Consider the following 24,902-nt stretch of genomic DNA (forward strand, 5'->3'; position numbering starts at 1 on the left):
GTCTCGATGCCTGACTAGTCGCGGCGATTCTTCTGAGGTCCTTGCCAGGTGTTCGTTCGGGCGTGGCACATCCAGGGGTGGTGGTCGCCATCGCGTCCCGCATGGCTGGGCCATCCATCCTGGAAGAATCCCCGGTGAGGCCACAAGGCGACAACCTTGTTGGGGGGTAATTAAGGAAGAGCTTTTCCACTGCTGGCCATGTTGATGTCCCTATTCACAGGATAACTGAACCTCGATCCGTCTTTAGTATACAACTCGTGTCTATTTCTTCGAGAGACCTGGCATCTCATTACACGTTTACTAGTCTGTCACCAAGCACCATTCATTCTCACATCATCACCATGTCTTCCGCCATTTGCAGAAGTGAGTTCTTGTTGTTGTTGTTGTCTTGATCCGTCGCCACTCAGCCACTGATCACCGGAACAGAAAGCATCGACAGCACCATGTCATACTTCGCCGTCAGCATGGGCAGGGCGTCCGTCCAGAACAACGTCTCCCTCTGGACGACCCTGTCCCAGTGCTACGGCGAGGTCGCCAAGACCTACAACCTCCAAGACCCTGAGGGCATTCTTTCGATGCCAGACAGCATCTCCAAGGTCGTCCACGCGACCTTTGACCATGACGAGCACGGCCTGATCGAGCGGGAATCCTCCTCCATGGCCAACCACCTCGACGACGCCACCAAGGCGCACATGCTCGCCCAGGCCGTCGCCGGCACCGTAGCCTTCTTCCGCGAGCTCGCCTCGCACCACCAGCACGGCCCCGTCACGCAGGCCGGCTTCGACCGCGAGGTCCACCGCTTCGCTGGGTGCGAGCTGCGCTCGGCCATGGTCCGCACCATCGCCGAGAGCCGCCTGTTCGGCCGCTGCTACACCAAGAGCCAGATCGCGGACCTCATCGCCGCCGCCGTCGAGGGGAAAGTCAACGGCGCCGAGTTCGCGTCCGAGGACGAGTACCAGAACGCCATTGGCTGGGCGACGGAGCTGCCCGCGCGGAATATGGGCCTGCCCTGGGGTTTCTCCATCATGGCTCTCAACTAAGAGGGGATGCCGAATGCGTATCATGTCATGACCTTCGTAATGAAACTGGGTAATTCGGTGTGTGGTGGTGAGCGACGGCAGTTCACCATCGGGAAACGGGGCGCATCAGCATGGCGTTTTTGAAAGGAGTCTCGTCGAAGCATTGCTGGGTATAATTCATAGTCCTAGTGGTTTCGTTTTTTGTATCACCACTCTTGCCAGACCTCATTCTTGTTCCTTTTTGTGTCTTCCCCGTCGCCTTAGTCGCATTCATCATCGTCGCGGAGATCATGCCTTCTTGGCCTGGCCCGCCGCAGCCTGTGCGCTGGTCTGGAGCTGGATGATGTCCCCCTTCTTCCTTTCGAGCTTACCCTGGCCTTCCTTGATGAGGTCCTCGTGTCTCTCACTGGCGATTCAGTCAGTAAAAAAAAATAGACCATGTCTGACGACAGCGGGTGTCGTGCACTCACATCTCCTTGGTGATGAAGTCCAGACGGCCGTTCACCGTGCTCTCAGCCTCCACCTTGTCCTGCTTCAGCAGCACGGGGCCGACGAGCTTGTAAATCTGCTCGCCATCCTTGAGCTTGTCGAACTCCTAGAGTTGAGGTGGGTCAGCCGCGTGATAGATGGTAAGGACTGGCGCCTCGTGCTCACCTCCTTCACTCCAAGGTTCTCCTGCTTCTGGGCCTCGAGTTTTTGCCGCGACTGGACGGTGTTTTGAAGTTCTGATGAGAGGTCAGAAACCGAGTTTACCGAGTTTGTCAAGTAAAATGTACAGAATGCAAAGCATACCTTGTTGCAGCGCGGTGTACTCTTCCGACAGCTTTTGCAGCTTCGCCTGGATCTCAGCCATGGTCAAAGTGAGTGTGAGGGGTTCAGTGAGAGACTGAAGTGAGAAGAAAAAAACCAGAATCCGAGGTATTGGCTGAGTAACGACGGCGGCAAGTATCCCACACTTCTGCCAAATTGAGGATTTGAGACGCTTCTATGAAATCAGACGTTCTCAAATGTCAAGACTCTGGGGGATGATTCGTTTGCTTCGAGTTTCTTGATGTGGTGGTCTGGAGGAGGATACTTGGTACATGGACTCAGAACTTCAGCGCTCAGCGCTCATTGCCCGCGGTGGGTGGTGACAGACCATTGGGTTGCTGTTTAGATGAATGGAGGTAGTCCACTTTGCGGCTAAGCGGGTATCGGCGCAAAGCGAGTCTAGAACCAGAGGATGAGACAGTTCAGAATCAAAGAATATCACTATTCTTTCTTCTTCCTTCTTTCGTATTTCATCTCTGTCCAATAAACATAGCTTGAAGCTTTTTCACCATTAGAAAGACTTAGAATAGAGCCCTTAAGTGCTGGTCGCGACTTCTGCGCGATACTGACCCCCCAGTTTGTCATGTTCACCGAAAATGCATAAGCACGCTGATTGCACTTACTAAGGCAAACTCCAATAGCCGGCACAACTCCCCCACCCCCCACCACTTTCAAGGCACCTCCATTGGCGCAGTGTCCATCACGAACTGCCCAGGCAACGTCACAGAATCCACGCCCGCAACCCGCCTCTTCAAGGTCCCCTCAACGCCGCGTTCAACTCCTCCAACCTCTTCAAACCGACATCATTCCCGGGACCTCGTCGTCCTTGTCACCCTCCGGCGTCCGTTGCGAAAAGAACCACACAAGTGCCGACCACCGAACGAGCGAACGATAAACAGTGAAAGCGAGCTTTCCCCGCTCATTCCCATCTTATCACGAACTCCCACCTCTTCGTCGCCGCACCACGACCCAGCCCGGACGGAATCGCTCACGGTCTTAAATAATAAAAAGCAGCCACGATGTCAGGAATCACCGACTTCCTCGGTCGTGCCATCAGCACGGTCAAGCAGGCCATCGACGCTGATAACGCCGCCGAATACGAAAAGGCCTTCCAACTGTACACAAAGTCTCTCGAGCTGTTCGTCCTCGCTGTCAAGTGGGAGAAGAACCCCAAGTCCAAAGAACTCATTCGCCAGAAGACGGCCGAGTATATGGACCGCGCCGAGAAGCTAAAGACGTATCTTAACGAGGCCGAGGCCAAGAAGAGCGGTGGAGGAGGCGGCGGCGGTGGCGGGAATAAACCCGGCGCCATGGGCGTCAACGGCGGTGGCAAGGGCAAGGCGAGCGACGACGGCGACGAGGACAACAAGAAGCTGCGCAACGCCCTCAGCGGCGCCATTTTGCAGGAGCGGCCCAACGTGCGGTGGGACGACGTCGCCGGTCTCGAGGGCGCCAAGGACACGCTGAAGGAGGCCGTCGTGCTGCCCATCAAATTCCCCTCGCTGTTCCAGGGCAAGCGTCAGGCGTGGAAGGGCATTCTGCTCTACGGTCCCCCAGGAACCGGTAAGAGTTATCTGGCCAAGGCGGTCGCTACAGAGGCGAACAGCACGTTCTTCAGCGTCAGCAGTTCCGACCTGGTGAGCAAGTGGATGGGAGAGAGTGAAAGGTCAGTCCACCGCAGACACACACGCGAGACATAACGAGACGGTACGCTAACTACGTAACAACAGACTCGTCAAGGCGCTGTTCAGCATGGCGAGAGAAAACAAGCCCTCGGTCCTCTTCATTGACGAAATCGACGCCCTCTGTGGCCCCCGCGGCGAAGGCGAGTCCGAGGCTTCGAGGCGTATCAAGACAGAGCTTCTTGTGCAGATGGATGGTGTCGGAAACGACAGCAAGGGCATCTTGGTACTCGGCGCGACGAACATCCCCTGGCAACTCGACGCCGCCATCCGCAGACGTTTCCAGCGCCGCGTGCACATCGGTCTACCCGACGTTAACGGCCGCGCGCGCATGTTCAAGCTTGCCGTCGGCGACACGGAAACGAACCTTCAGCAGGACGACTACCGCGTCCTGGCTGAGATGTCGGAGGGTTTCTCGGGCAGTGATATCTCCAACGTCGTCCAGCAGGCCTTGATGGGGCCAGTACGCAAGATCATCCAGGCCACACACTTCAAGCCGGTATGTGATGCACCAACGGCCCCTTGTCCCCCCTTCCACGGGCCCAACCACCGTTTGCTGTGGACTTCCATACTGACTCTTCGCAGGTAATGCACGATGGCGTCAAGAAACTGACTCCATGCTCGCCCGGCGATCCGGACGCCAAGGAGATGACCTACCACGATATCGACTCGGAGGAACTTATGGCGCCCACCCTCGAGCTCAAGGACTTCAAGCAGGCCCTGCGGGACTCGCATCCCACCGTGTCCGAGGACGACGCGTCCAAACAAATAGAGTGGACAAACGAGTTTGGCAGCGAGGGTGCATGAGCCGAGCCGTCGACCCTTGTATCGCAATACTCCCGGTTTGCGGTAGATGTTAAATCCGATTCATGAGAGACAGATGCCCCAATGCGTCACGAGACGAGGCGAGCACGAGCAAACGACCACGGCAGATGACGAAGATGGTACTGGGAACGTTGGAGTGGGAAGGTAGTTGTGATTTTGAACCCAACCCTTTTTTTGATTGTCCAGTTTAGTGTGACGGAGAGGGGAGAGAATGAGGAGAAATAAGACCGAAGTTGCGTGTTCGAGGGAGACAGAGAGTAAAGAGAGTTTGCGGCGTCCTCTGGCGTTGAAACGGGCCGGCATTGGGAGGGGAAATATCACGTCTTTTTTTCTTTTTCTTTTCTTCCAGTCTTCATTATTCGGTTCTCTTCATGTCCCGTTGCTTATTTCTACTGCATTGCAACTCTCCTATCTCACTCTTCATGCTACGTTAAGCGTACAATACAAAAAGTTGCAGTATACACCAAGAGGGCTGAACGAGTCCGGGGACCAATATCTCTCTCTTTGCCGCCCAGTCTGTGGCGCTGGCGCTACGAACATCATGGATTGACGGGATGCCGTTCGTGGAGGAGGGATGTCGTGACCAGCTCTTTGTGGACTCTCTCGTCGCTTGTTTGTTTCTTTGATGGGCGGATCGCGGGAAGAAAGGGAGGCATGCGTGGAGAATTAATAGAGCAGGTGAAAAATAAAATTCGTGGTATTCGAGGCGATCTTAATGTGAATCAGACACGGAACCCCCAACCATCGCGATGTCAGACATTCCATAGCATGGAGGCCCCCGACAAAAAGCCCCGATTCACAGGCATTTCTAGCCTCCAGCAAACACACCTTGGGCTTCTCTCGTCCATCGCGCACACAAACATATACTTTAGTCACGCAAAACACGGGAGACTAGGGGACGCGGGGCAGTGTTGGGTATGGGTGGTTGTTCTTCAACGTGTACATACACAGCATGGGGGGATATGATGATGCAGTTAACATTTTGTGCAGCCCAAACTCCGATAAGCCCGGTTTCATTTCCCCGTACAAAACTCCCAGACAGTTGAAAAAAAACAGAAGGAAAAGAAAAAATAGAACAGGAGAAGATCCTAGGGATAAGACAAGTGGAGAGGAGCCCGACGGATGCCCAGAGAAATCCCTTCCCCCCATGTGCCGACCAACCTACAACACAGTAGTAGACATGGAAAAATTCCGGAAGATTTTGGAACAAAGAGGTTTGGCCAGACAGAGCGCGCGAAGAAACGGGGTTTGGGAGGTGAGTGAGTGTGGCCCCGAGACAGGACAATCCCCATCACGCACACCCCCCGCAAGCCCTTTTTCCCTCCCTTTACTCGTCCTTGGACTTCTTCTTCTTCTTCTTCTTTTCTCCGTCAGCCTTTTCGGGCTCGGCGGCGCCGCCGACGTCGGACTCGCGCTTGCGCTTCTTCTCCTTGTCCTTCTTGTCCTTCTTCTCCTTCTTGTCCTTGGACTTTTCCTTCTTCTCCTTCTTCACCTCGGGCGCGACGGCGTCGACCATCTCGGCGTCGTCGAGCGTGATGTCGCCCTCGACCTGCTCCAGAACGGAGGCCTTGAGACAGTTAGTTTCGGCATCATTGGCGACGGGGGAAAAGGGAACAAGGAGAAGTGTGACGAGGTACATACCATAACATCGGCGTTCTTGGCAGGCTTCTTGCCGGTGGCGTAGAACTCGAGGCGGTCCTCGACCTGCTGGCGCAGAGCCTCACCAAACTTAGTGGTGGGGTTCTCGGTGTAGTTGTCGATACGGGAGGCGATGGAGCACTTGTTGGCCAGGTAGCGGGAGATGCGGCCCTTGTTCTTGACGGCGGCCTTGCCGATGAAGCTGGAGTGGTAGATGAGACCGTACTTGGGGGTGTTGCTCTTGGTCTTGAGGGCGCGGAAGAGGGCCTTCTCGGCGCCGAGAATCTGGAGCGTCGAGGCCGGGTACTTTGACAGGTTCGTCAGGGAGCCGGCGTGCGAGATGAGCTTGGCGGCGACGGGGGTGCCGATGAGGGTCTGCAGGTTGGGCGCGACGATGGACATCTTCTTGTCGAGGTAGTTGGCGGTCGAGCGGCGGGCCTCGGCCTGGGCGACGACGGCCTCGGCGAAGCCCTTGACGATCTCGAGGTCGGCGGGCATGATAGTCAGGCCCATGGACACCTTGGCGGCGTCGATAATGGCCTGGGCCTTCTCGCCGTCCTCCTCGACGAGGGCGGCGATGTCGTGCAGGCGGTCGTCGGTGAGGGTGGCCTTGTCGCCGATGGCGAGCACGAGCTTGGCGTAGGTCAGGTTGTCCGAGACAATCTTGACGAGCTCGGGGAAGTGCCAGCCGTACCACTCGCGCACGCGCATGAAGAACTGGTTGACGCCCTTGTCCTGGAACTCGACGGTGGCGCTGGCCTGAATGACGTGGTTGTCGTTCTTGGTGGTGCTGAACTTCACCTTGGCGCGCGAGTACGAGTGGCCCAGGCCGAGGCCGGCGGCGGTCGAGTCGCCCGTCTGCAGGCCCTTGAGGAGGCGGTCGGCGTGCAGGCGGACGCCACGGAGGAGGTCGCCGGCGACCTCAGAGGTCTCGGAGGTTTCGCAGTCGACACCGGGGAAGGTGGACTTGATCACGGAGGCCAGGTTCTTCTCGGCCACGGCAACGGTGATTCTGCTCTTCTTGCCGCTCGTCTGGGGGAGGTTGAGCTCAAGGACCGACTTGAGGTGGTCCGACATGAGACCCTCAGAGATGTGGTTGATCTCGTCCAATGCCTGCTTTCCGGTGCTGTGAGAGAGGGTGTATTAGCCGTCTTGTGTGTTCTTCCTCAACGTCTCCTTGTGTCCCATTCTCCACTTGTCCCTCCCCCTTCATGCAGAGACGCGCTTTTCGAGAAGCCGTCGCGCAACACACACTGCCGCCGCCGCCGCCGCAAGCACCACCACCAACCACCAACAACAGAACAATTCGCGGAACGGGTAGGCCTACTCAAAGGGGGTGAAGTTGACAAGCTTGACCATCTTGCCGAAGCGGGCAAGGTCGGCAATGGACTCCTGGGCCTCCTTCTGGCGCAGGCCAATGCTGTCGGGCTGGTGCTCGATGTGGAACACACCGTAGCCCATGGGCGCCTCGTAGAGGAGGTAGTTGATCGCGGCCATTTTGAGAGTCGGTCTTCTTGTCTCGGACTGGGAGAAGAGGGGGGGGGGGTTCTGGAATTCCGACAATCAAGCCTCGACGCGGGAGCTCTCTTCAATTTTTTGGTGGGTTTGAGGAGGGGGGGTCGGTTTTCGAGGGTGTCTCGAGACGGCAAAGCGAAAATTGTCGAGGTCGAACACTTCGGATTTTTTTTCTTCAATTTTTCCTCCCCCCACTGGTGTCAATTGGAATTTTTTGCGGAGCTCCAAAGCTGACGCTCGGACCAGGTCGTCCTGCGCTCTGGCTGTGGGTGAGAGGTGAGCGGGTCACGTGGAAATGATCCGGCCTTGAACGAAGCCGGCCGCCGATGGTGGGGCGGGCGAAAGGATATGTGGCTTGTCATCTTGTGGCTCGGGGGTTCTCGATATGTGGCTGACTCTCCGACTGGGGATGAGGAAGCTGATGAGTGAGAGCTGATGAGTCTCGGAGGCTCTCCGGATGATCGTAAATGATTGTCTTCATACAGAAGTCGTTTTAAATGTTCGATTGCCTGTGAAAGCTGCCATGAAAGATATCCGATGTACTAAGCCGCTTATGCTGTTTTTGACTGTGTCTAGAATGGCCCTCATGCAGGTGTAAGTGAGCAAAAAGCCTACCAACCCTCAAGTGACAAGACACTATCCGAATAAAAATGCCATCACGTCTATTTTGAGACTATCAGGAATCGATTCATATTGTTTTTGTGTCCTTAAAATATGGTCTGGTGATGCTGCGGATTTTACATCATGTTTTGATGCCGTTCTTAAACGTACCGAAAACAGTCAAGTTTACATTTAGTTGTCGAAGCACCGTTTTGAACACTCCGTGCAACACAAAAACTTGAATTCAATTCATTTGCAAAACTCAATCATAAGCCGATTTCTCATCCCAAATACCCCATCTGAAGCGGTCGAGTTGGAAGAGGGTGGTCATCATCGCGAGTACGACACAACCACAAGCACACCGACCTATCAAAAGCAACGGCGTCGGCAAACTCGGAGGCCCCAGATCACTCAAAAGTAACCGAAAGAATCATCAGAATCATCATATGACATTGTTGTAGGCCGCATGCCTCCCGGCCCCTCCGACCATTTGAACAGGTCGTTAAACCGGACTCGGCATCGTTCGTCCCATCGCTTCCGGCATTCGGCGGACGTACTAGGCCGTCCTTCAGTCTAACGTCTCATGACATCATGATCCCAAGCCCCCAACCTGTTGGCGCTATGCATCTAAGTGTCGAACTTGCACGAGTAGATTTTCACATGAATTGGATTTGGAAAGAAGGGTTCAGCATGTTTCATTGTCATTACACATTAGGCATTATTAAATATACTACATGTACAAATATCGAGCTCCGACGAGCTCACAGATCAGATCGGGGCTGCTACTGATTGATCGGACGAAATGCTACTTCGCAACGCCCTTTTACGCGGCGCGTCGGCTCCGGGTCCGTGACGCGACGCCGCCACCAGCAGCCTTGGCGACGCCGTTCACAACAGCCTGCGCAGCGTGAGCGGCCTCGCCGGTAACAATCGGCGCGGCATCGACCTTGGAAAGCTCGTCAATCGTCTCCATGGGCTCGGCCTCAGAGTCCTCGGCCTCGGACCGGTCGTCCTGCTTGACGTCGTGGAAGACAAAGCGGTAGCCGATGCGGACGAGGAAGAACAGCCAGAAGAGATTGAGGGACTGCAGCAGGCCGAGCAGACCGAAGGTGATGGTCTTGGAGATCCAGCACTTGTACTGCTGCGTCTCCCAGTTGAGCTCATAGGGGCCGACGGTAGAAAACTCGGTAAGGATGGACCAGAGGATCTTAAGGTTGATGACGTGGCGGAGGTAGATCCACGAGGCCAGCGAGAGGCAGTACCACGGCCCGGTGATTGGGCTGTCGATGTAATTGAGGGACTTGGACATCTATTCAAGGTGAGGTGTTTGGTCAGCGTCCGAGGCTTGGGAAAAGAAACAGTGCGTTTTCACCGAGCGAGCCAACTTACAGCCATGAAAAAGTCACTGATATCGTGGGTCAGGTAGACGGCAATGCCCATGTAGGTGAAGTGAAAGCGGTAGCTCAGACCGATGAGCGACAGGGTGACGATGTGGTGGGCCACGAGCTCGTAGTAGTCCTTGCGCGGCTTCTCGAGGCCAAGGAGCATGACGAGGGCCTGCTGGGCCCAATAGGCGGCCTCGAACAGGTAGTAGAACTTGACGACGGCTTCGTGGGTCTTGTGCGGGAATGACTCGTACATGCCGGTGGTGTTGAAGTACCACACCGGGGTGCGGCTCATGACATACAGGCCAAAGGGACCGAGGATGCCAAAGTAGATGGCGGTGTAGGCCTGCTCCATGAAGCGCAGCTGCTTGCCGCGGGAGCGGATGCCGTAGAACTTGGCCAGCGGGCGGAGGAGCTCCTGCATGATGAACTCGCGCGTGAAGGACAGGACGGTGGCGTAGAAGCAGACAAAGGCGATATCCCAGAGACCCTTGCCATACTGCGCGGGCGCGTCGGGGTCGGCGGCAGCATTGCCGGCGACGGCGTCAAGGCCCTGCTGGGGCACCTTGTAGGAGAGAAAGATGAAGTGGTGGACGATGTTGGACTCGGTCGGGTTGACGGCGTAGATGGAGAGGAAGGCGAGGATGAGGACGAGCGGGGTGGTCCAGGTGTGCTTGACAGCGATATGCTTGCAGCGGCGGAGGATGGCGCGGGCACGGCTGCGCTTGGAGAGCATGTCGAGCTGGTCCTGCTTGTTGGAGGACTGGCGCGCCGTGGGATCGTGGGTGTGGCCGTGGCCTCGCACGCTCGACTTTCTGCGCCGGCGCGTCGCCGCCATCTGGTCCTTGTTGCTAGCCGAGGCCGGGATGGCAGACGACTGTGCCATGGGGGATTCGGGAGCGGTCATTGTCGCGAGGGGAGCGGCGGGAGACGCAGGACGTCCGACAGATGGAGAAGGAAAATAAAAGGGGGGGGTTTCTTGGTGTAGAGATTTGTTGAGGGTTGGAAGACAACCAGACGAGGATGGCGTGCGCCTTTTCGCGTTTGGAGTCAGTCGATAGAGGTAGACAAGACACAGACAAGAGTCGGTCAAGACCTGTCGAGCATGAGGTGGGAATAAGAAAAAAAGGAAAGGAAAACTCCGAGAGAGAAGGAGGAGAGAGAGGGAGATAGAAAAAGGGCGGGCAGCCGGATCTTCAGGAGGAAGCGGTAGTCTAAAGAGGCGGTTGTCGGGGTTTTTTTCTTGTGAACCAATTTCCCCCCCGGCCGGCACAGTACAGTACCAACCTACCTACCTACCTACCTGGGTACCTAGGGTAGGTAGGCACTAAGGTACGACGGATACAGAGGGCGGAATCAGAGTGGATAAGCTCAGTGAACAATTTCAAGACCCGCCATCCATGGATGATGGGGAGGCTTTTTGCGTGATTCGCACCAACCGGGCCCGAGACGGGCGAACGAATCGCGTTGGTGGACGATACGCGGATGACCTCCTGCGGGCACTGCTGGCCGCTGGGCTTTGCTGCATTCTGTCTTTTAGGGGCTGTAGCATCCCTGTTAGAATCTCACAGGGCGGTGTCCTCCCACTTCCTGTCTGACCGACCAGTGGCCGCCAATGATCCAGTTGCTGGGGAAGGATTGTTTTCCCTTTTGATTAAAGGAGGACGACTGCTGCACTGTTGCAGAGAACATGAAAATCCCGCCAGACGAGCACGCGTTTTTCTCTTTTCCTTTTCTCAACTCAATTCGTAGTTGGCAATTCTGGACGTTCCCGATGCAACAATTCAAGGCTTGCAACCAACTGCAGCTCTGTCTATTTGGAACGCATGTGAAGGGATCGGAGACTGGATGGAAACGGTTCCCTGACACGACCAAATAACCAACTACTTGGGCCACCAACCAAACTGACTACCTGACTGACTGACCGTCTGACGCAACGGTGTGCCTCGGTACTGCATTGCGACTAAACTGCGCAGAAGCCCGAATTCTCAATTGAAAGCATCGTCGCGATTGCAATCTTTGACGGCACGACACATTGGGCAAACGACTGTTTTTCAAGACTGGCTGATGTGTTTGTCCGCGTAACCCTAAAACCAGGGGTCCAGAAGAACCATGGAGTCTGCGCGGGCTCTCAACATTTTTATTTTTTGTTAATTTCTTTCGTCCCATGTTTTCCGCGGGGCGGCGGTCTGTCACCGTCTCCGACTGTCCGATGGGCCTGTGGCAACGAAGACGCTGCGCGGAAGTGCCGGTCCTCAACTCAGCCCAACGGCCAGATGGGCACGTGCTGGGTCTCTCTCTCCACACGCAATATGTTAAAGGTAGCAAGGCTTTCATGTGCCTTTGCAGCCAACTGTCTCTCCCTGTCTTACATAAGCACCAGCCACCCGTGGACGGGGAAACGGGGGAAGACGGGGGAGGCGGGAGGTTACTAACGCTCGGAAGCGTAGCGTAGGTATACTAGGTACTTTGTGTCTCTGTATCGATCCATGTACTTACACACCCTGTATCCGCGTCTATGCGGTGCAATTGCGCAGGCTTGGTACTTGTGCCCTGCCGATCACCCATCTGCGCCACGCGTACCTGGCCAGTCACAACAGTGTCTGCCCGCCCGCCCAGTGCCAGCCGCAGGAGGGACGGGGGCCGCCAGCTGTAACTCTTGTAAGTCACCAAGGGCTGACGACAACTTGCGCCGCATCGAGCTCCAAGCTCACCAATAAATCCACACGGCAGCCCAGCTAACAGCTCACAGAAGGGGGGCGAGGGGAGCGGAGGGGCAGTGTTGCACTCGTACCTACGCATGTGTGGCTGCCCCATTCGTTCATCGCGGGGCTCTCCCTAAGTGGTCTTCCAAGTTCCGGGTCCTGCATCACTCACCACCCAAGGTCCCTTGGCCTGTCTTGCGTGTTGCCGGGCATTGACTGGGCTTCGAGGAAACAAACAGACAGACAGACAGCACAGTCCTTATTAGCAATAAGAACACTCATCCTCCCTCTAGCTAGCCAGCTTCCCTTTTCCACAATCCATACTTTCCCTCTGTGACAACCTTGGCATCGCGGAATCCACCCGTATGCATCTCGCACGCTCGACAACCATCGTCACATCCGCTATCGTCCTTCTGGCCACAATCTTTCTGGCGCATACGTACACAGACCTCTTCACCCGTCTACCCATCCCCTTCTTCAAGGCCAACGTCACAGACACAGATACAGGCATCATGGGTGGCGGTCCAGGTCAAGGCTTCCGGTCGGTGGCCTACTTCGTCAATTGGTACGTCGTCGACCCAAGCTCTCTCTCACAACCCCCCCGCCCGAGATGTCCAGAGCCACCCGACTAACACAACCTGCAGGGCAATCTACGCCCGCAAGCACCGTCCACAGGACCTCCCCGTCGAGAACCTCACCCACATCCTCTACGCCTTCGCCAACGTCCGCGCCGACTCGGGCGAGGTCCACCTCACCGACGGCTGGGCCGACACAGACATCCACTGGGAGGGCGACAGCTGGAACGATGTCGGCACGAACCTGTACGGCTGCCTGAAGCAGCTCAACCTGCTGAAGCGCCGCAACCGCAATTTGAAGGTCCTGCTGTCCGTCGGCGGCTGGACGTACTCGTCCAACTTCAAGGGCCCTGCGAGCACGCCCGAGGGCCGCGAGACCTTTGCGCGCAGCTGTGTTGACCTTATCAAGAACCTCGGCTTCGACGGGTGCGTTGGACCTTGATAGCTGAACCGCTTCCCCCCCTCCTCCGCTATATGCGACGGACTACTGACGTAAAGAACAGCATCGACATCGACTGGGAGTACCCGCAGACCCCCCAAGAAGCCTCCGACTTCGTCGCTCTCTTGCAGGCCGTGCGATCTGCCATGGACCAGTACGCCTCGACGCTGCCCGAGTGGTACCACTTCGAGCTCACCGTCGCCTGCCCCGCCGGCGCCCAGAACTACCAGAAGCTCGACCTGCCCGCCATGGACGCCCTGCTTGACTTCTGGAACCTCATGGCCTACGATTACGCCGGCTCGTGGGACAGCGTCGCTGGCCACCAGGCGAACCTGCAGCCGTGCCAGAGCAACCCGCGCTCGACGCCCTTCAGCACCGCCGCCGCGCTGGCCCACTACACGGCCCACGGCGTCGCGCCCGACAAGATCGTGCTGGGCATGCCGCTCTACGGCCGCGCCTTTGAGAACACGGACGGGCCCGGCGCGCCCTACTCGGGCGTCGGCGAGGGCAGCTGGGAGAACGGCGTGTTCGACTACAAGGTGCTGCCGCTGCCGGGGTCCCAGGAGTACCACGACGAGGAGACGGGCGCGAGCTACTCGTACGACGCCGGGCAGAGGAAAATGGTGACGTACGACACGGTGCACATGGCGCGGAGGAAGGCCGAGTACGTCAGGGGATGGGGCCTCGGAGGGGCCATGTGGTGGGAGAGCAGCGCCGACAAGCCGGGCCCGGAGTCTCTCATCGGAAACGTTGTCCACACTCTGGGTGGGCCGCACGGGTTGGCGCGGAGCGACAACCGCATTACGTATCCCGAGTCGAAGTATGACAATCTACGGAACGGGTTTGAGGGACAGTAGATAGCGGGGAAAAGATCATGTTCATAATGTTGAAGGGTTTTCTTCTCCTTTGAATCGTCAAAAGTACGATTACATCTTCACACCGCATACCAAGTTTAGTCACAACTCAATGCATTCAAGGAGAACAGTGTGAGAGGGTCAAGTGTCGTAAAATTTTGCTTCGTCATTGCCAGCCAAGTGATGCGTGCATGCTACATCAACGCCCCTTTTGTTGCGGCTTCCTGCCGACTAGAATGCTAACCCTGAACCGAATCCTCCCAAAGTGTCATTTTTTGTGTTCCATTCCGTTCCCATCGCGACCCACGAATCCGTTGAAAGGAGTTTATTCCTTCTTGTCGAAGACGTAGGTGAGGTGGCAGCGGCCGCAGTACTGGCGGTCGTTCATGGCAGCCATGAAAACACCGGCACCGCACTGGAAGAGGGGTTAGTGAATCTGCCATGTTGAACGACTTGGTGTGTTCGAATGGGATTATACATACGGTGTCGGAGGGGCACTCGCGGCGGAGACGCTCAATCTTGCCATCGGAGTCGACCTTGTAGTACTTGAGGACGGCCAACTTGGTCTTCTTGCGCTTGTGCTTGATCTTCTTGGGGGTGGTGTAGACCTTCTTCTTGCGCTTCTTGGCCATACCACCACGCAGGCGCAGGACCAGGTGGAGGGTGGACTCCTTCTGGATGTTGTAGTCGGAGAGGGTGCGGCCGTCCTCGAGCTGCTTGCCGGCGAAGATCAAGCGCTGCTGGTCGGGGGGGATGCCCTCCTTGTCCTGGATCTTGGACTTGACATTGTCGATGGTGTCGGAAGACTCCACCTCAAGGGTGATAGTCTTACCCGTGAGGGTCTTCACGAAGATCTGCATGATTGCCTACTTGTCAAAGGGTTAGAAACGGCTCCGAAAGGGTTGGGGTAGATAGCAAGAATGCTGTCTGGATCCCTCAGTGTTTCCCGATCCCGCACCCGGCAATTCTAGAGGAGGAAGGGAGACGATGTCGGCGGTGGCGTGGTCGGGCGGTGGCGATGGATGTTACAACGTCGCCGACGCCTTCGCATGCACACTCACTTGAGATTGACAAGATCTGGTTGCGCCTCGACAGACTCCCGCGGACGCTCTCGATTTCGCGATTGCGGCCGTGAAACCCGATCGAGGGCTACATGAAAGATGCGGAAGCGAATTGCCGGGGATACGAGAAAGGGATAACAGGCACATCGGCCTAACAAAGAGGGAGCAGAAGCATCTTCAGACGTACCTCGACAATATGTCTATTGCCTTCCTAAGCAGATCCTCAGATGGGTTGGGTTGGATGGGAATGAGAAAATTAAAAAGGCGTTCGGTCGCAGCGCACGGGATAAACTGCCAGGCCGCTAGGGGGCAGAGACTGGTGGGTCGCTGGAGGGGCTTGACCTGGATTTAGCGAGGACACGTGATTACATTACTGCCTGATTGGCTGGAATGGACTTTGGAATTTCGAGTTGTGAGTGCAAAAAAAGGCGGGCGCGCCGCTGTCGCGCGCGAAACACACTTTCACCTTCACTGAGTGCTCCTGCCCACCTGCGCGTGCTCTCGGCTAAAGTGCCAGAGTGGGAATTTCTCGTTTTTTTGCTCTTTGGGCCAGTCTCCACACACAGTCGTCACTCAGCCCTGGACAAGCCCTCCTTTCCTCCCCCCCTGCTGCTCCCTCAATTGACTTACTGAACCGCGCGCACCCACCGAATTGGAACCTCTTTTTTTGACTCAGCAAGCCAGAAAAGATCAAGTACGTCTGCCCACGAATTTCGATATCCTCTTCCTCTTCTCTTCTCCTTCACGGATCTACTAACACACAGTCAGACGTCGCCAAAATGGTCAAGAAGAGAAAGAACAAGTACGACGATGCCCTCTCAGTTCGCCCCTCCAGCGCCCCGTTGCTCCTCAGTCGTCGCTGTTGCCGCCGTCGCCGCCTAGGATGTTCCGCGATTCGGCGTGAGATTATACGGCTCGACATCGCCGGCGACTGAAGGATGCGCGATGGCCCTCTCGCTGCCCGAACAAGATTACTGACCTGTCTTCCCTCTTACAGCGGACGCAACAAGAAGGGCCGCGGCCACGTCAAGCCCATCCGCTGCAGCAACTGCTCGCGATGCACGCCCAAGGACAAGGCGATCAAGCGCTTCACCATCCGCAACATGGTCGAGTCTGCTGCCATCCGTATGCTCCATTTCTTGCCTCATCTTTATGATTCATTCGTTAACTTGAAAAACAGGTGATATCTCGGACGCCTCCGTCTTCGCGGAGTACACCGTGCCCAAGATGTACCTGAAGCTGCAGTACTGTGTCTCTTGCGCCATTCACGGCAAGATTGTCCGGTACGTTCGTCCGCGGGAGCGACGACTGCGCGACAGTGATATGGCTTCTGGCCAGACACTGTCGCGCAGGCGCTTTAGAAGAACCTTGGCGCCGCTCGAAGCTCCCATACGCTCCAGCCCCTGCACAGTGATGCCATCCTTCCCTTCGTGGTGGTTGATGGCCATCCTGAGTAGTGGGCATCGTGAAGAAACTGTTTATGCTGACCCCCACTCGCAGTGTTCGTTCCGTCGAGGGCCGCCGCAACCGCGCTCCCCCTCCCCGTGTCCGCTACAACAAGGACGGCAAGAAGATCGTTCCCAACACCCCCAAGACCACCACTGCTTAAGCGATTGCTTCCATGAGGTTGCTGTTGGTGTTGCGTCTGGCGTTGGCGATGAAGAGCAGTGGATGGAAAAGTTCTCCTTTCAGGCATGGTTTGGGAACTGGATTGGGCTTTATGACGTTCGTCTAGGAGAATCGGGCCATGGCCCTAGGTTAGCAAAGGAAATGCTTCATGACACTGTCTTCTCATCTCTTGATACTAGTGTGTTCTTATTTCGGTTGTCTGAGGCTTATGGCATGTGCCGCCTGTCGCCATCCCTCTATTCTACTCTCGTGACCTCGAACCCAAGGAATCGCATATCCTTGTCCCACCAAGACGGCCTCTCTTCATGACCCCTAGCCCCAATGTAGTCAGACACCTCCGTCTTCAACTCCCACTTGGTCCCTGTCTGCTTTGAGATATCGGCCCACAGCTTCTCCCATGACTCCTGGTTGTGCCTCAGTGCTGGCTTGTTCGCGACCCCCGGCACGTCGATTCCGTCTGCGTGTCCCGCTGCATGGCCCAAGATGACCACGCCGGGTTTCTGCTTTAGCAATCGAATTACGCGCCCCAGCACGACCATCTGCTCCTCCCTGTTCCACAGGTGCAGGCACAGACCTAGGTGCGCTGTGTCGAACGAGTCCTCGAGCGCGTCGAGCTCAGCGCTGCGGTCGTCAAGCATGTCGGCGTTAACGAAGCGCGTCCGGAGCGTGTCCCGGTCGCAGAATAGCTCGTAGCCTGCGTCGATATAGCCCTGCTCCAGCTCAATGGCAACCGTCTTGGCTGAGTCGACGCCGTCGTGGACGAGCCTGCGGAGATCCTGGCCCACGCAGCACGCGATCTCAAGGTGGCGCGCGTCCGGGTCCTGGAGTTTGGCGATCATGTGCGGGTAGCCGGGCCGCCGGGAGAGGTTGAAATCGAGGAAGTGGAACTCGCCAATGCAAGGGTAGGGGAAGACGTCCCAGATCTTGTCACGCTGCGGGTATGTTTGCTTGCGTTAGACTCTCATGTAGCGTTGGTCGTGATGCACAAAGGAGGACTAGGGGTTCGAACCGTTGTGAGGACGTGGTCTTTGACATCTTCTGGGGGGATTCCGGCGTATTCTTGGAGCATCTCGCGCGCCTCAGGAGAGATACGGGCCTCGATCGAGTACCACGGGGCCGACTTGTTCTTATCTCCAACTACGATCGGGCTGCTTGCAACTTGCATGGCGGTAGTTACTTGTTTGTGTTTGATTCCAACTTGATGTGCAGAATGTCTTGACAGTCTTTAAGACTCAACGCAACGTTTACCCCCAGTGAGTCCTTCCCTGAGAGGCAGGATGCTTCTTAATACTCCTCATCACATCAACTCCCACAGCTTTCCCCCGCAAACCGGATGCTGGGACATCTTCGTGATCATGAAAGCATATTAGCCGAACTCGGTCCCGCAAGCTCCGACATTGGATGGTTTCTGACGAAAGAACTATAGACGCAGCTTAGTTTGTTTCACCAGGGGACGTGATTATGCCCAAACGGAGACCTTCGGAACCCTAGCCATATCATCTGGTGTTTTGCTTACTCCTGCTTTCCCGAGCATCCTCCTCAATGAGATGAATAGAGCTATTGTCTCGGACAAAGCGGAAAGCCGACAACTGTCCGTCTCTTCACTAACACCGTCTGAGTCCCCTCACATGGACTCATAACTATTAGAGCTTACTATGTTACCGGTAGCCGGATAACCCCGACGTCCTTCCGCTATGGGGTGTACTCGATCTCACAAATAGGAAGGGAGCTTCTGAGGTTCGGAAGCTTCTTGGACAGTGTCGCTGTTCCTTTGTCAGCTCCATCGAGGATATACCCAAGAAATACTTTCCACGACAGAACTCATGCGTGATCCGTCCCTTTTCCGGGAAAGACGGAGTGAGAAAATAACTTAGAAAAGACAGCTTCCAGCTCAACCTGCGCATGTGACTCAGAATTACACCTGAGCGGTCCGAAGCCGAAGCTTAGAGCCGTGGCTCGGATCCGTGGCACGGTGCGTGTCGAAGACGTCTTCGTTCCGAATTCCGAACTGGTTAGAGGCAATGGCGCTATCACCTATCTTGAGCCCCTTTTTATTGTGTTCGAACGAGTTAGCATGCTATCTCAGAATGTCGTGATCGTGGATGGATGATCCTACCTTTTGCCGGCGAGGACAATGTCTTCCTTCGCCACGTGCTTCATCGCCATTTTCGACGCGGCGGGATACCTGCAGAGCTCCTCGAAGAAGGTCGGACAAGGGAAGAGTCTGATTCGAGTTCATCCAGCTGAGATGGGTCGCGCAAGAGCTTGATTACGTCCGGTTGGTCTTTGTGTTAGCCAGCAGACCAAACTGTAGTGTGTTCATGCCACGCTCACAACCCACGAGCGTAAACATGTTCACCATGGTCGCATTTCTGGAGACCAGTTGGAACAAGGCGATCTGGACGGGTATGGCTTTTCGATGTGGCCGGGCCGGAGAGCTAATTCACGATCAGCTTGCGAACAAGGTCGTATTTCGGCTCGATGCTGCGCTGGTTCACCAAGTTCGCGAGGAAACTGAGCAGTTCTCTGGAAGCAGAATATCAGTAATTGAAGCATTATAACGACGGGAGTGAGAGGAAACATACTGGTTCGCAGACTGCGCTTGCAAGGCAGGGCCGCTGCTATTTGTCCGGATGGCATTCTGCTGGGTCAGGTATTCGAGGTCCTCGAACAGGACGCCGAGGATCGTGTCAATGCTCTTATAGAATCTCAGCCATCCGTCACTATGATCCTTGCCAGTGTTTAAGACACCGGCGAAGCCACATTCGGCGAGTGTTGATTCCTGTATCAAGGGACGAGAAGCACGAATTTATTTTGTCGCTTTCACGGTCGCACTGCATGACCCACGGCTTGAATGGCTGATTTAGAGATTCCTGTCGGTTCGGCGAACCATTAGTTTTGCCCGGTTCTACTGTGGTGTGTCGCGACAGCAGCTTCCTAGAACCTCCAGTCGGTTACAAGAAAAAGAAGAGTAGGAATATGTGGCTTACCGTCGTTGGAACCTGATTCGAGACGTTCCTCTGTTGAACACATCGTCAAAGTCGCAAAAGAGTCTGGAGCCCCTGCCTCGGGATATGTCATGACTTGGTCTTTGAACCACTTCTCGCAGAAACTGTGCAGCGAAACCATGTGTTGGCGCACTATGCACAGAAGGGGATTGCAAGTCTGTCTGTGATATTCTAAGTCCAGTTCAATGAAAACCCCTCTCGCAAAAGTCACTTGTAGCCGTCAAGAGACTGAAGAACTTGGTATCGAGCCCAACATGGAATCCGTACAGAGCAGTTGATACGCCTAGAAAATCAACTTCCCAAGTGATCAAACACACACAAGTGAATATTTATACAACCTATTTTGGCCAATATTGTTCGCATGGTACGAAGGACGAGGGCTATTTCATACTCGGTCCCAGTCTCACGACGTTTTTAAACAGGGCCACTATTTACACAGGGAATCAACCCGCAAGGCTGGGCAAAGGGCAGCTATTCGCAGCTGCGTTCGATTGCTCGTTGTTTTTAGGTGCCTATGGACTGGCGGATCCGGATCGATTCCAAAATCCGCATTTGGTCGGTTTCAACCAAGAACTTTCCAAATCGACCTCTATTCCTCGTCAGCTTGGGACGGACTTAAGCAGAGTGCTTTCTACAACTGTAGCCAATCAGAACAACGGAGGATCGCTGTTAAACCCGGATGGTTGGTGCGGGACGTCAGCAAGTTGCAGCTTGGGGCTAAATCGAGCGTGGGGACCATCGTAGGAATTGAGCGACCCAACGAGGTGTTGATGCGCGAGACTCGGTATTCCTTAGAGCAATGACTCGGTGTTACTCAGAGCAATACATATTTACGTCATTAAGAAGTCGTGTAAGAGAAGCTGGTAGGAACAATGTCGTGAAGTGTCGCGTGTATAAAGAGGTAGTGATGCTCGGCTAATGCTTCGTTCTCTTTAGGCTGCCTCATTCGTGAACCCCCCAGCTTTACACTCTTCTACACTCAACATGTCATTCTTCGAGTTCCCTCCCAAGCCCAAATCTGCCCTGGGTTGGCACCGTACCTTGTCACCGAACGCCGGCGTCAAAGTCTCGCCCATTTGTCTGGGAGGCATCAGCATAGGCGATTCCTGGAGCAGCATCTTCGGCAAGAACGAGGACCCCTTCAAGCTGCTTGACGCCTATTTCGCCCTTGGCGGCAACTTCATCGACACCTCCAACATCTACAACTCGGAGGACTCGGAGAAGCTCATCGGACAATGGATGGAGGAGCGCGGCGTCCGGGACCAGATGGTCATCGCCACGAAGTACACGGCGGGATACCGCGCGTACAACCGCGAAAAGGAGCCGCTGCAGAGCAACTTCACTGGAAACTCGGCCAAGAGCATGCAAATCTCGGTCCGTGACAGTTTGAAGAAGCTGCGGACGGATTACATTGACGTTCTCTATGTCCACTGGTGGGACTGGACGACGTCGGTGGAGGAGGTCATGAGGGGGCTACATGCTCATGTCATGGCAAAAGAGGTGCTCTACTTGGGAATATCGGACACGCCGGCTTGGGTCGTGGTCAAGGCAAATGCCTGTGAGTCGAATCGCAAAACCCGGTGCCACATCCCCGGGAGCCTCCACCGATACTGACATTCACACAGATGCTCGTGCCAACGGGCTCACCCCGTTTTCCGTCTACCAAGGAAAATGGAACGTTGCTCTGCGCGACATGGAGGCGGAAATAATCCCCATGTGCGAGGACCAGGGCATGGCCATCGTCTCGTGGGCAAGCCTTGGCGGCGGGCAGCTCTTGACATCTGAGCAGAGGGAGAAGTTGGAGAAGGACCCCGATGCCCGGCCAAACCCCTACGGGAACCCCCCCATTGCCCTTTGCAACACGCTCGAAAGCTTAGCCAAGGAGAAGGGAACTTCGCTCCAAGCCATTGTAAGTGACAACTCCAGGGTATTGGAGCGAGGAGAACAGGGCCTATTGTCGATGTAATCGCTCTAACACATGTCTAGGCACTTGCGTACTTACTCCATCAGTCAACATACGTCTTCCCCATTGTTGGTGTCAATAACCTAGCCCACGTCGAGGCCATGCCGGACGCCGTTGGCGTGGAGCTGTCAAAGGAAGACATCGACGTCATCCATGAAGCATCGCCGTTCGACCCAGGATTCCCGATGAACTTTTTCTTCAGCAGATTCAAGGCCCAGAAGTATGATCTGAGCTTGACGGCAGCCGATAACCAGCAATACCGCCTTTCGGCGTGGATTGACGCACCCCCGAAGCCTTCGGTGAGTAGGCCACAAGGCGCCCATGATGACCACAGTTCGATTAACGCGAGATAACCACCAGCCATACAAGCCCAGAAAGACGGGACACGAGACAGAGTAAGACGATGCCATGAAGATGAGTCGCTTGAGACAGTCGATTCATCACTGAACCCAAAGCCGATTGATGAGTGAGAAGGAAGCGAGGGTGACCACTCAACTTGGAAACACATGTGATGATGCAACCTATGAAAAAACTGAGAATTGTTACTCAAGCCTCGTCTCAAGCACTCACTGGTAGTCCGGTAACCAGCCATATCCAACCGGGTGCTGCAAAAACCCCCTTGGCGCAAAGGGGGTCTTGTAGCAGCACCTCTTGGGATCCTTGAGAACCACGGAGTCGATCTTGCAGAAATAAATGAGCATTGCACTGCACTTCAAGTTTGTCATACTGGGCACTGCAAAGCCTCATGATCTCATCTTTGCTTGGTCGGCAAGCTGCCTGGGCATGTGCAAATTTGGATGTGAAGGATGATCTTTTATCTTGGTCGCTTCTGTCTAGGGATTCGCCAGGTTGCAATTGGTGGTTGGTCCTTGTCTTTGTTGTCGATCTCCCAGCACAGCCGGGCGTTTTCTATGGACTGCATGGTATTGGCCACTGGGCGTATGATCTTGACTAGCCACACCGAAGCCGTGAGATTCTGCCTCGTGTACCGCCACTCTTCTCCCACCGGGCGACAGGCTTTCTTGACTTCCGCTTGGCACCATCATCACATATGAAGGGGCGTTGCCCACCAAAACCCGAGCCTCTGCACTTCACCGTGTTGATTGTCTCTTTATCTTCACTTCTCATTATCATCAATTTCCACGAAACGATCAACATGGAGGACTGCTCTTCCATTGACTACTTGGGCTCATTGCTCACCGTCTGCACCACAGACAAGTACCGGTCCATCTGCTTGGACGACAGGAGTGGCCATGTCAGCTGCAACGTGACGATGGGCGGTACATTCTCAATCGATAGCGACCTGGCTCACTTCTTCCTCCCTTATGGCACAGTCGCGTGGATCAGCAACATCATTGGACTTTGGATTTGGATTGCCTTGATGAACGGCAAAACCCCGCTCAATCTGAACCGAGATATCAAACACACGACTCTCATTCCCTTCGGTGCCATCGCATGGATTGTCTTCGTCGGAGTGAGCGCAATAATCAAAGTCCCCAAAATGGAGAGTAGAGATCTGAAGATCATCACCATCTGCCGAGTCGTGGTTGCGGTAATGATTTACGGACCCACGCTTTGCCTGATGAGAAAAACACCCATCGGCCATGAGCAGTCAAAGACAGCGGAAGAACAGACGGACCAAGACAAGGAAAAAACACCAGAAGAGTCCGCCGAGACGATAGACGAAAACGTCGGTTCCCGGTGCCATTCATTGGATTCTGTCAGATCGACGCCATCCATAAGCAGCACCGTCGTGTCGGCATCAGAGAAGACCGGCTTTCTGGACAGCATCGCCAGCAGAGTCCCAGGAATCCAGAGAACAGACACGAAACCATCGACCGAAGAAGAAGACACGGACCCCTCGAAACAGGCAACAAGCACCACAGAAGGCACAGGTGCCCTGTTTTTGGGATTATTCGGCCTCTCGCTCGGTTACATCATCATGTTCTACGGCGTGGTCGGTATTGCGAAAAAAGTCTTTGCCAGCCGCCAGGTCACGGATACCCGACAGCAGCGAGAAGTCAGAGATTCTCTGATACTCTTCGGCGTGTTCTTGGGGATTGCCGTCGTCGCCGGCATCCTCGGCCTTGCCAGCAACCTCAACGCGGATTCGAAGCAGTCGGAGGACGAAGAGAACGTCGACAGAGAGGAAATAGAGAAGAAGAAATCAGCAGAAGCCAAGAAGATAAAAGAAGCTGTCCTTTTAGGTGTCCTTGTGCTGGGTGGGATCCTCAGTCTGTGGTGTCAGTTTTTCGTGCTTGCGGCTGCCGCTAAGGACACGCATGGAATTGTGCATCTCGGAAAAACGTCAAACCTTAGTTTGGTTTACATGATTCTGTCTAACGTGCTGCTGTTCGCGTTCTGACGTTGGAGCTCAATGATGTAGTACCTTGCAAGCGAAAAGAGGAGGCATGTCGAGCAATCATCTTATCACTGTAGCACCAAATCAACATGGATCAAAACATCAGTACACACAGAAGTCACTCCTAATGGCAAATTGAGAATTAGAGAATTCGGAAATGATGAGACCTGCCACTTTGTCGATGCATCATACTGCTCAACATATGACGCAGAGTGCCAAAACAGAATGGTTGGCAACCGATGGTGTGTTCTCATCGGCCGTTTTATGCATGAAGGATGGCGGTCAATGAAACACAAAGAGGAAAATATATGTTCTAGAGCATGCGATGCTTAAGTAGAATAGGGCTGATTTGGATTAGAAACAAGGTTCAGTGGCAACAGGCGATGTTCCGAGATGGTAAACGGCATTATGCCACACTGCAACGTGCAGTTGTTGTGATTCGGGTTTGAGCTTTTATCTGAAATGCACTTGATGGCAAGAGCAAGGAAGATGAAGACTGTCGAGGTGGCGAAACCGATGAAGTGGTGATCAGAGAAGGGAAAGCAAGAGAATAGCAGAACTCTGGTAATGCTGAAGATAGTGACATGTTCTCATGTCCATGACATGGTGATCACAGGTGAGCAACGCATTTAGATACCAATATCGAAAAGCTCCTTTTGCCTTTATGAACTCGCGGAAGAAGCGGCAGCTTCTTGACCTACCTCTCTCGCAGCCAGAAATGTGGTTCTCCAAAGGCGCGTGCCCGCAAACCTCGATCTTGAAGTGTAAGTGTAAGCCATACCTCCGTCTGTCCGTCTTCAGGGTTTGACTTGCGGCCCTTGAGCCCACTGCT

At 55.0% G+C, this 24,902-nt stretch overlaps 12 protein-coding genes across 12 annotated transcripts; 6 read left to right on the plus strand and 6 right to left on the minus strand.

The window, feature by feature from the left end:
- Positions 1–38: 38 nt before the first annotated feature.
- CDEST_10261 (uncharacterized protein) lies at positions 39–1,041 on the plus strand. Its single transcript, XM_062926419.1, has 2 exons — positions 39–363; positions 427–1,041. The coding sequence occupies exons 1-2, from the start codon at positions 342–344 to the stop codon at positions 1,038–1,040; spliced, it is 636 nt and encodes a 211-aa protein (XP_062782470.1). The 5' UTR covers positions 39–341; the 3' UTR covers position 1,041.
- Positions 791–2,186, minus strand: CDEST_10262 (Putative prefoldin beta). Its single transcript, XM_062926420.1, has 4 exons — positions 1,812–2,186; positions 1,674–1,744; positions 1,490–1,614; positions 791–1,425 (listed from the first exon to the last, which is right to left on the minus strand). Exons 1-4 carry the CDS (start codon positions 1,870–1,872, stop codon positions 1,308–1,310), a joined length of 375 nt encoding a protein of 124 aa, XP_062782471.1. The 5' UTR covers positions 1,873–2,186; the 3' UTR covers positions 791–1,307.
- Positions 2,187–2,524: 338 nt separating this feature from the next.
- Positions 2,525–5,208, plus strand: CDEST_10263 (Putative AAA+ ATPase domain, ATPase, AAA-type, core, MIT domain, spastin/Vps4). The gene is made up of 3 exons (XM_062926421.1): positions 2,525–3,495; positions 3,560–4,010; positions 4,097–5,208. The coding sequence occupies exons 1-3, from the start codon at positions 2,849–2,851 to the stop codon at positions 4,316–4,318; spliced, it is 1,320 nt and encodes a 439-aa protein (XP_062782472.1). The 5' UTR covers positions 2,525–2,848; the 3' UTR covers positions 4,319–5,208.
- Positions 5,209–5,240: 32 nt separating this feature from the next.
- On the minus strand, positions 5,241–7,674 carry CDEST_10264 (Putative nucleolar protein Nop56/Nop58). The gene is made up of 3 exons (XM_062926422.1): positions 7,302–7,674; positions 5,978–7,100; positions 5,241–5,903 (listed from the first exon to the last, which is right to left on the minus strand). The coding sequence occupies exons 1-3, from the start codon at positions 7,469–7,471 to the stop codon at positions 5,664–5,666; spliced, it is 1,533 nt and encodes a 510-aa protein (XP_062782473.1). The 5' UTR covers positions 7,472–7,674; the 3' UTR covers positions 5,241–5,663.
- A 1,101-nt stretch (positions 7,675–8,775) lies between these two features.
- Positions 8,776–10,622, minus strand: CDEST_10265 (Putative TRAM1-like protein). The gene is made up of 2 exons (XM_062926423.1): positions 9,479–10,622; positions 8,776–9,398 (listed from the first exon to the last, which is right to left on the minus strand). The coding sequence occupies exons 1-2, from the start codon at positions 10,379–10,381 to the stop codon at positions 8,913–8,915; spliced, it is 1,389 nt and encodes a 462-aa protein (XP_062782474.1). The 5' UTR covers positions 10,382–10,622; the 3' UTR covers positions 8,776–8,912.
- Positions 10,623–12,360: 1,738 nt separating this feature from the next.
- Positions 12,361–14,056, plus strand: CDEST_10266 (Putative glycoside hydrolase family 18, catalytic domain, glycosyl hydrolase family 18 (GH18) active). Its single transcript, XM_062926424.1, has 3 exons — positions 12,361–12,744; positions 12,824–13,180; positions 13,258–14,056. The coding sequence occupies exons 1-3, from the start codon at positions 12,545–12,547 to the stop codon at positions 14,048–14,050; spliced, it is 1,350 nt and encodes a 449-aa protein (XP_062782475.1). The 5' UTR covers positions 12,361–12,544; the 3' UTR covers positions 14,051–14,056.
- Position 14,057: 1 nt separating this feature from the next.
- On the minus strand, positions 14,058–15,395 carry CDEST_10267 (Putative zinc-binding ribosomal protein). Its single transcript, XM_062926425.1, has 3 exons — positions 15,296–15,395; positions 14,530–14,913; positions 14,058–14,462 (listed from the first exon to the last, which is right to left on the minus strand). Exons 2-3 carry the CDS (start codon positions 14,905–14,907, stop codon positions 14,373–14,375), a joined length of 468 nt encoding a protein of 155 aa, XP_062782476.1. The 5' UTR covers positions 14,908–14,913; positions 15,296–15,395; the 3' UTR covers positions 14,058–14,372.
- Positions 15,396–15,588: 193 nt separating this feature from the next.
- Positions 15,589–16,893, plus strand: CDEST_10268 (Putative ribosomal protein eS26 superfamily). The gene is made up of 4 exons (XM_062926426.1): positions 15,589–15,910; positions 16,106–16,233; positions 16,289–16,391; positions 16,609–16,893. Exons 1-4 carry the CDS (start codon positions 15,888–15,890, stop codon positions 16,715–16,717), a joined length of 363 nt encoding a protein of 120 aa, XP_062782477.1. The 5' UTR covers positions 15,589–15,887; the 3' UTR covers positions 16,718–16,893.
- Positions 16,894–16,930: 37 nt separating this feature from the next.
- On the minus strand, positions 16,931–18,053 carry CDEST_10269 (Putative S-adenosyl-L-methionine-dependent methyltransferase superfamily). The gene is made up of 2 exons (XM_062926427.1): positions 17,747–18,053; positions 16,931–17,669 (listed from the first exon to the last, which is right to left on the minus strand). Exons 1-2 carry the CDS (start codon positions 17,900–17,902, stop codon positions 16,974–16,976), a joined length of 852 nt encoding a protein of 283 aa, XP_062782478.1. The 5' UTR covers positions 17,903–18,053; the 3' UTR covers positions 16,931–16,973.
- A 505-nt stretch (positions 18,054–18,558) lies between these two features.
- CDEST_10270 (Putative cytochrome P450 superfamily) lies at positions 18,559–19,630 on the minus strand (the record flags this gene model as incomplete). The annotated part of the gene is made up of 5 exons (XM_062926428.1): positions 18,559–18,745; positions 18,854–18,933; positions 19,185–19,263; positions 19,323–19,519; positions 19,628–19,630. The coding sequence occupies 5 exons, from the start codon at positions 19,628–19,630 to the stop codon at positions 18,559–18,561; spliced, it is 546 nt and encodes a 181-aa protein (XP_062782479.1).
- Positions 19,631–20,729: 1,099 nt separating this feature from the next.
- Positions 20,730–22,107, plus strand: CDEST_10271 (Putative NADP-dependent oxidoreductase domain-containing protein; the record flags this gene model as incomplete). Its single annotated transcript, XM_062926429.1, has 4 exons — positions 20,730–21,303; positions 21,371–21,654; positions 21,732–22,007; positions 22,069–22,107. The coding sequence occupies 4 exons, from the start codon at positions 20,730–20,732 to the stop codon at positions 22,105–22,107; spliced, it is 1,173 nt and encodes a 390-aa protein (XP_062782480.1).
- Positions 22,108–22,864: 757 nt separating this feature from the next.
- Positions 22,865–24,073, plus strand: CDEST_10272 (uncharacterized protein; the record flags this gene model as incomplete). The annotated part of the gene is made up of 1 exon (XM_062926430.1): positions 22,865–24,073. The coding sequence occupies one exon, from the start codon at positions 22,865–22,867 to the stop codon at positions 24,071–24,073; it is 1,209 nt and encodes a 402-aa protein (XP_062782481.1).
- Positions 24,074–24,902: the final 829 nt, after the last annotated feature.

The sequence above is a fragment of the Colletotrichum destructivum genome, chromosome 6 (genome assembly GCF_034447905.1).
Source record: "Colletotrichum destructivum chromosome 6, complete sequence".
Taxonomy (NCBI): Eukaryota; Fungi; Ascomycota; class Sordariomycetes; order Glomerellales; family Glomerellaceae; genus Colletotrichum; species Colletotrichum destructivum.

Bases quoted from the DNA above. Each gene is read 5' to 3' on its own strand.
- CDEST_10261 (XM_062926419.1), top strand. From the start codon at position 342: ATGTCTTCCGCCATTTGCAGAA. The intron at 364-426 runs GTGAGTTCTTGT...TCACCGGAACAG, and splicing joins GTCTTCCGCCATTTGCAGAA to AAAGCATCGACAGCACCATG.
- CDEST_10262 (XM_062926420.1), bottom strand. From the start codon at position 1,872: ATGGCTGAGATCCAGGCGAAGCTGCAAAAGCTGTCGGAAGAGTACACC. The intron at 1,745-1,811 runs GTATGCTTTGCA...ACCTCTCATCAG, and splicing joins GTACACCGCGCTGCAACAAG to AACTTCAAAACACCGTCCAG. The intron at 1,426-1,489 runs GTGAGTGCACGA...CTGAATCGCCAG, and splicing joins GACTTCATCACCAAGGAGAT to TGAGAGACACGAGGACCTCA.
- CDEST_10263 (XM_062926421.1), top strand. From the start codon at position 2,849: ATGTCAGGAATCACCGACTTCCTCGGTCGTGCCATCAGCACGGTCAAG. The intron at 3,496-3,559 runs GTCAGTCCACCG...ACGTAACAACAG, and splicing joins TGGATGGGAGAGAGTGAAAG to ACTCGTCAAGGCGCTGTTCA. The intron at 4,011-4,096 runs GTATGTGATGCA...GACTCTTCGCAG, and splicing joins AGGCCACACACTTCAAGCCG to GTAATGCACGATGGCGTCAA.
- CDEST_10264 (XM_062926422.1), bottom strand. From the start codon at position 7,471: ATGGCCGCGATCAACTACCTCCTCTACGAGGCGCCCATGGGCTACGGT. The intron at 7,101-7,301 runs GTAGGCCTACCC...CCTCTCTCACAG, and splicing joins GTCAACTTCACCCCCTTTGA to CACCGGAAAGCAGGCATTGG. The intron at 5,904-5,977 runs GTATGTACCTCG...AACTGTCTCAAG, and splicing joins CCAAGAACGCCGATGTTATG to GCCTCCGTTCTGGAGCAGGT.
- CDEST_10265 (XM_062926423.1), bottom strand. From the start codon at position 10,381: ATGACCGCTCCCGAATCCCCCATGGCACAGTCGTCTGCCATCCCGGCC. The intron at 9,399-9,478 runs GTAAGTTGGCTC...CACCTTGAATAG, and splicing joins TCAGTGACTTTTTCATGGCT to ATGTCCAAGTCCCTCAATTA.
- CDEST_10266 (XM_062926424.1), top strand. From the start codon at position 12,545: ATGCATCTCGCACGCTCGACAACCATCGTCACATCCGCTATCGTCCTT. The intron at 12,745-12,823 runs GTACGTCGTCGA...CACAACCTGCAG, and splicing joins GTGGCCTACTTCGTCAATTG to GGCAATCTACGCCCGCAAGC. The intron at 13,181-13,257 runs GTGCGTTGGACC...CGTAAAGAACAG, and splicing joins AAGAACCTCGGCTTCGACGG to CATCGACATCGACTGGGAGT.
- CDEST_10267 (XM_062926425.1), bottom strand. From the start codon at position 14,907: ATGCAGATCTTCGTGAAGACCCTCACGGGTAAGACTATCACCCTTGAG. The intron at 14,463-14,529 runs GTATGTATAATC...CCCCTCTTCCAG, and splicing joins GCGAGTGCCCCTCCGACACC to TGCGGTGCCGGTGTTTTCAT.
- CDEST_10268 (XM_062926426.1), top strand. From the start codon at position 15,888: ATGGTCAAGAAGAGAAAGAACAA. The intron at 16,234-16,288 runs GTATGCTCCATT...CTTGAAAAACAG, and splicing joins GGTCGAGTCTGCTGCCATCC to GTGATATCTCGGACGCCTCC. The intron at 16,392-16,608 runs GTACGTTCGTCC...CCCCACTCGCAG, and splicing joins ATTCACGGCAAGATTGTCCG to TGTTCGTTCCGTCGAGGGCC.
- CDEST_10269 (XM_062926427.1), bottom strand. From the start codon at position 17,902: ATGCAAGTTGCAAGCAGCCCGATCGTAGTTGGAGATAAGAACAAGTCG. The intron at 17,670-17,746 runs GTTCGAACCCCT...ACATACCCGCAG, and splicing joins AAGACCACGTCCTCACAACG to CGTGACAAGATCTGGGACGT.